General features: G+C 38.8%; 1 protein-coding gene across 4 annotated transcripts in view; it reads right to left on the bottom strand.

The window, feature by feature from the left end:
- scra (anillin, actin binding protein) overlaps window positions 1-6,906 on the bottom strand; it is a 61,258-nt gene continuing 54,352 nt past the window's right edge. For 3 of the 4 annotated variants that reach the window (XM_076129565.1, XM_076129568.1, XM_076129566.1), the window contains exons 12-21: window positions 5,525-5,671; window positions 5,019-5,171; window positions 4,451-4,612; window positions 4,019-4,109; window positions 3,621-3,767; window positions 3,276-3,421; window positions 3,109-3,189; window positions 2,838-3,005; window positions 2,114-2,314; window positions 1-1,731 (exon numbers count right to left, since the gene is read on the bottom strand). In XM_076129565.1, the coding sequence (XP_075985680.1) occupies window positions 1,447-1,731; window positions 2,114-2,314; window positions 2,838-3,005; window positions 3,109-3,189; window positions 3,276-3,421; window positions 3,621-3,767; window positions 4,019-4,109; window positions 4,451-4,612; window positions 5,019-5,171; window positions 5,525-5,671 (1,581 nt within the window). In that variant the 3' untranslated portion in view covers window positions 1-1,446. The remainder of the gene's footprint in view (window positions 1,732-2,113; window positions 2,315-2,837; window positions 3,006-3,108; window positions 3,190-3,275; window positions 3,422-3,620; window positions 3,768-4,018; window positions 4,110-4,450; window positions 4,613-5,018; window positions 5,172-5,524; window positions 5,672-6,906) is intronic. The other variant, XM_076129567.1, reaches the window with a different exon arrangement.

Genomic DNA, 6,906 nt, shown 5'->3' with positions numbered 1-6,906 from the left:
ATATCCTCGATCTCGATCGCCACGCACACAATCATCAACTAGACCCAGGTAAAGAAAGTTGAACTCGTATACTACTAATAATATTTTTGTGTGTAGTTAACAATAAAATTGAAAGTTTGTTACAACTGGCATTACAAATAATGAGTGTTACGTACCTACCAAGTGTAAATTTGGAAAACATAGTTTTAAAATAATATTATAAAAAAAAATTGTCACCCCTGCCTCTGACTTTACTATGAATCTACTCTGTAGGTAGTCTTATATGATTAGGTGGTAATGAGAACTTTTAATTAAACTAACATTTTAATTTTGATATTATAAGATTTAATAAACATGGGTTCTTTTTTCAATACAAAAAACCAACGCCAACTCAACCGCCGCGCTCGGCTCGCCGCCGCCTGTGAGGTCATTGAACTGCTCATTAAATAGTATCAACTGTTTAGTAGAAGTTCATTGCTAGGTAGGTATGAACATGATATAGGATCTTGATCTTGAGGAAGTGTTCAAAAGGCAATAAACTTCTATTTAACATTTGCGCTTGACAGTATCTGAACCGGGCTTTAAGTTTTAGATTAGGTGTCTTTTGCAAAAATATAAAACAGTTTACATGGTACAGAAAAAAACAATTTTTGGGGTGTTTTTTCACTGGAGTTAGTACACATAGGAACAATACAATATTTTCTAACCATTTTGTTTGTCCACTATAAGCAATACAAATTATTTAAAGCGAAACCGCGAGAGCGCAACGAGCCTATGTAGGTATCGACAAGTACTGACGAAATAGCAGTGTAGCGAGATGACGTCACACGTCCGTGCGGCCGCTTCGCCGGAGTTTAGCGCGAAGACCATACTTTGACGTTTAATATCTCGGTCATTTTTGAAGATACGAAAAAAATAAAAACAGATTTTTTATCCTTGAAGTACCTAGTTTTTAAATATGCTCATAACAAAAATCATTGGTGTGACTCATTATGATAGCGTTTTGACATTGATGTAGTTGAGTGTTAAAAATAACGTGCTTGTGAAATATAACGCAGTAAAAAGGCAAATTTTATAGTTCGGCTGTTACTTGCTATTTTTTTACTAAGATTGCGCAGATGGGACTTTAATGCAGGCGAATATAACAAGGTTTCGACTGACTAAAATATGTTATGGCATAATTTGTAGTATAGATTCCTTACATGTCATATGGATAAATTACAACAGAAACCCTATTCTGAGTTACGACAATGCGCATTCAAAATTTACAAGCACGGATTAACTATAGTCAATTTTAAAACAGTTCAACAGCACTCATGTACTTTACATCTACAGCTGAAAAAATCTGTGTATTCCTTCCATCACATCACGCGATGCATTGTCTACAAAACAAACCATATCATATGCAGTCCCAAGTAACCAACCCGTATCAAAATTACACTAACAATACAATTCAAACTTCACATTCTAATCATCATCCGTACCACAGCATCTGACATATTCAAGCGCTTTATTCAACGAGTCGAGCCAGATGTCCCTGTCTTTAGGAGTATCAGCTGCTAGCAAGTGTCTCCTGACTACAGAGCCGTCAGGTTTCTTCACGTAGACCAGAGAGCCGCTGTCCGGGACTATGAGGCCGGCGGGGACGGCGGACTCTAGGAGGATGGTGTTGGGACGAGCGCATAGGTCTCGTGGTGCACGGATCACTCGCTCCGAGACTACTGTTGAAAGGTCGATGTCGCCTATTGGCATCTGTGATGGGGAGAATAGGTGTGGTTAATCATTTGATTTATTGCAAAATATATTAGCAAAATTTTAATTATATTTTAAAATACTGTGTAATCAACCGAGTCGCACAGTTCAACCTAATATTCAATATGGAGTTCTTACGATTTGTATCATCCATTTTACAACCTAAAAACCACTTATATCACACACAATGTTCACCAATATTTTGCTAGCAAGTCATTTATTCGCATTTAGCCAGAGTAGACTTACATCCCTGCTTGACTTTCAATCTTGAGAATTGTGGTGGGTTAGTAACAGCACGCGACGTATTTAACTGTTCTCCTACAAGACTGGAAGACTGTTAACTGTAGAAAATGAAAGTTTATAAAAAGTGTAGAGCGTGTACCTTCTTCTGCACATCATCGGGGTACTTCCAGTAGGCGAGGCGCGGCGGGTGCAGGCGGAACCAGCGGCGGTGCCACGCGCCCAGCCCCGACACGTCGTCGAAGGCCGTGAGGAAGGCGGCGTGCGGCGCCGGCGCGGCCACCTGCACGCGCGCCTTGATCTCCATGTTCACCGACCCCTCCAGCGGACTGCCGGCCGGCAGCTGGGGGAAGAAGAAGATTTATTTATTGAAAACTAGCTGACCCGCGCAACTTCGCTTGCGTCACATTAGAAAGAAAGAGTGTTTTTTTCCCCCGTTTTTGTAACATTTTTTACTGGTACTCTGCTCCTGAGATTAGCGCGTTCAAACAAACAAACAAATTCTTCAGCTTTATAATATTAGTACAGATGTATGATATAAAGTAGTAAAACTGGGAAATAAGAGAGTTATCCTTCATGAAATCATGATAAAATCCGAAATAAACACACTATGTTAAATACTATTTTTTATAAGCAAAGACGATCAATCTTTAACCCACGGTTTCTGAGGTACATTTAGCGGAAGTTTATCTATTCCATAGCGTTTATACTTAAGTATATGAAAAAAAAAACGCAGAAACCGGGGGTAAAGCCAACCAAAAATAATTGAACAATTGTTTGGTTAAAAATACCTCTTCAAAAACACTTTTACGAGTTATTTGTATATACAAAACAAAGCATAATTTATATTTTAATTTTGCCTGTACCTTATTGAGCGTGAAGTTCTTCCTAGTGGCCTGCTGCAGCGCGAAGATGCAGTACCCGTGCAGCGCGAACTGCGGCGAGCGCACGGCGTGCGGGCCCGCCGGGCTCTGGACACGAGGGGCCTTCAGCTCCGACACCTTGGACTTGGGCGTCAGCAGCTTGGAGCTCGACTGAGAACATACAATTACTGTTATAGTGTCTTTTCTTTGATGTTTTATATAGAAAATAGTGCTGGAATCTATAATATCTGTGCATGTGTGCATGTAATGTTACCTTTTTACTTGAAATGTGATATTTGACATCGTGCGGTAGAAATTCTTTCGATGCTTGCAGTAAATATACTTCTACTGTCACCTGAAAATTAAAAATTATATTTAGCATTATAGCAAGTGGCATCATTTTAACTTTAATGAAACATTTTCATTTATTTATAAACATACCTTAAAATCGCTAGCAAGTCCCAACATACGTATTTCATCAGGGAAGTGCAGAATATTACTGGTCGGTTTTGTCTGCTGCATACTTGTAGCAAGTACACGATCACGGCACTTGATCAGACATACTGCGTGGTGTCCTACGGCGCCATCTACAATAAAGAACATTATACATTTTAATAGAGTTCAAACACTTAAAAAAACTTATTACTACTACTACTACTATCCTATTAGACAAAATTATATTTAATAATATTCAGACAAGGCAAGCGATTTAATATTTTTTGCACAGGATAGTAGACATAACAGCAAGGAATAGAATACAGCATTTAGGGTTTTATTTATACATACCTGCGTTTAGTTGCCTAACGTAATCCCTCTTCAGTGGAACGGAGAGCGTGTTCAGGTGTAGAGTAGCCATGCCCGCGGTGGCGGCGGGGCCAGCGCCCTCTACCTGCAGTCTTTGTAGCTCGTGCAGACATGCTTGACGACGGTGGGCTGTAAGAGTGAATAGTAAATACAAATGAGTATCGAACAAACTTCAGGTATATTGTCTAACTTTGTATTCGTTTCTCTTGACAGTACACGAACACATACACGTACGCATACATCGTCCACGTACGTTGTTTTATCACTGCAGTTTGTATTGAGTTTAAAGTCACTTAGTTAAGAGGGGTAAATACTTTAGGTGAATGTCTAATTGTCCTGTGGGGTGCTGTTATATAAAAAACAAAGTTTAGGGTACTTACTTGCTAATAGCAACAATCTCTCGCCTTCAGCCTGTTCAGTGGATCCACTGAATTCAACTGTAGCTGCGCATAGATTTAGAGCTTGACTCGCCTGCAAATAAAACATAGCAAAATTAAGTTATTCTTAATTTACAGATTATACTAACTTTAGTTTTTACATAATATATTGCAAGTAGATAAAGGACTCGAAATTTCTAAACAAGTACAATATTTGTGACACGGTATACGCTCGTACGTATACGAAACCAATAAGTTCGCATACGCGTTCAATCAAAAGTTAGACTATTTCAATGTCAGGACAGAGACCACTCAAAAAAGCAAGTGTAGAGTGCGTGAGCGGGATCCTAAGAAATTTCTAAGGATCCCTCTCACGCACTCTACACCCGCTTTTGGAGTATTCTTTGAGCGGACTAACATTTATTTTCTGTTTACCTGTGATATAACAGTCTGCTGTTTAACAATCTCGTTCTGCAGTTCAGCGATCCTCTGTCGTACCGTGGTGACGCTGGCGGAGGGCTCGTCGGGCGTGGCGGGCGGCTCGCGCTCCGGGGACGTGTGCCGGATTATACGCATCGGAGTTGATGGGGTTAGAGACTGGAATTTAAATATATATGTAGCTCGTGTATTTAGTAGGTTTTACATTATATTTGTTTAAGATGAATGAAAGCTTTATCGAAATAGATATGGCATCTAATTTTTTGATCGGCTGGCATCTATGATTGGTTTAGATGAAATTTTTAAGCATTTATTTTTTGAAAATGAATTGTTTATTCTACATAAATAAAAGTTAAACTTAGTAGATAAAAAAGCTAACTGGGTCTATCATAAAAAGAAAGTCAACTTGCACCCTTAAAGCGAGTACAGTTTTTTATCACACGTTTTTTTTACTCTTTAACAGGCTGAATTAATACTCTAATTTCAAAGAACGGTTACGGTTCTCTATCCCACTTTTTAGCCACGTACTAGGGCCTAGGAAATATGTAAGTATTGGTGTACTCACAGCATTCTGCATCCTCCTATAAAAGCTGACGCTGTGTACGAGCTCGCTGCCCTTATCCAGCCGCGAGGACGGCGTCGCCGGCTGTTGCTTCAACGGAGACTTGAACGTCGCTCGCTCCTGGTACACGAAACTTGATGATGATTCCACTGAACGCTGCAACCGTTGTCACACGGTTGATTTATAGCTGATTTTACCATTGCCAGATAACTTTATGAGACGAATAATTTTGCTGTTTCGACAGACTGATAGTGTATTGAGAATCGAAACGGCAAATCTATTTGCCTTACCAAGTTATCTGATAATGGAAAAATCAGCCCACATGGGGAGATCTCAAAATTATAGACAAAGTAGACTGCAGCTGTTTTACTAGTTGACTTTTAATTAATCTAAATGTTTATCAAATTGCTTTTTAAAAGAAATCTTTTGGTAAGACATTTCAAGTATTGACACATTCAGAAGTACTTATGTAACATGTAGTACGTAACATATTTCTTACAGTTTCTTACCTTGTTAACCTTAGGTGGTGTGGGTCCCTCGCTCTGCTGGTCGAGCGCCTCATCCAGCATGTCATCCAACTCACTGTCAATCGTCTCGCTCTCCGAGTCACTCTCCTTCACAGCCTTCCTGTAGCTGCTGTTGTTTTTCTTTACCACCTTTAAACACAGAAATAAGAAGTTTTAGAGTCTTCGCTGTTGTTTTTCCCAGATACAGAAATTGATACTGAGTTCAGAATCAATGTAACGGTAATTTAGACTGAGCGCAGACATTAGTCAAGACCGACTTACAGTATTTGTGGAGACACGCACGTCTTAAAAAAAGTCTCATATAAAAATAATACTCATAACAAGAAAGCAAACTTGTCTACGTATGACTAGTCTTTCAAAGTCTTGACTAAGGTCTACGCTTAACTTAAACTACCTAATAGCACTAAAAATGTATAGAATTCGAAGTCGCGTTTTCTTACAATACGAATAACTTTTAATAGAAAAGGGTATAACTAACCCAATATACTTAATCACTTTAAATAGAAAAAGGAACTAACCTTAACTCAAACACCACAAGAAGAAAATGAAACCTATTTTTACAAATGTACGACTGTTGTTTTAGGTTAGGCGCGCCCGTTACATATACACATAAGTTATAATAGAGATAAGCTTGTAAGCTATTGTAAACAAACATGCGGTTTTCCTTTACTGAGTATGAAGTAAGTATTGTTAAAAATATAGCCAGTAGAAATGAGTAAGTTTTGAGTCATTTTTAAAATTCTTACTACGGCTATCTAATTACTGAACGTGAAAGTTAGTTAGAATGGTTTTTTATGGAATGTTTGTAACTTTTCCGTGTAAAAAATTATAGAAGCGAGCACACTACTTTAGCCTACTACTACTAACCGTACGGTTAGTGGTCAATCTAGTGTCAAAGTTGTTCAAGCCGCCCGAAAGGCCTTTGACATGGCTTAACGACTTTTATCTTCATTGACAACAACCGGGACCGACTTTTTACGTGCCCTCCGAATCACGGAGACGCTCAGATGAAATACCACTATGCGGTCACCCATCTATGGAATGACCGCGCCAAGGTTGCTTAACCCTCAGATCTTTTACCGACCGGTGAGCGCAACTGGCTACGGGCGCCTCTATAAAAAGTTTTTAGCCAATAGATTACTATGATGATTTTCAACCCGTAGCTTCTTTGCACGTAAACGAAATACGATTCAGAATGAAAACATGGATCAAAATATTTCTCTCATATAAGGTTTAATACACCTTTTATACCTAGAGCAGGGGATCCCAACCTTTTCTTAGTCGGGAACTTTTATATTATTCTTGTTAGCAGGGACCACTATGTTAGTATATCTATACTAATATTATAAAGCTGAAGAGTTTGT

Source organism: Anticarsia gemmatalis, chromosome 22, assembly GCF_050436995.1.
Source record: "Anticarsia gemmatalis isolate Benzon Research Colony breed Stoneville strain chromosome 22, ilAntGemm2 primary, whole genome shotgun sequence".
Lineage (NCBI taxonomy): Eukaryota > Metazoa > Arthropoda > Insecta > Lepidoptera > Erebidae > Anticarsia > Anticarsia gemmatalis.
Note: the sequence above shows the minus strand (reverse complement) of the source record. Positions and strands in the feature narration are given on the sequence as shown.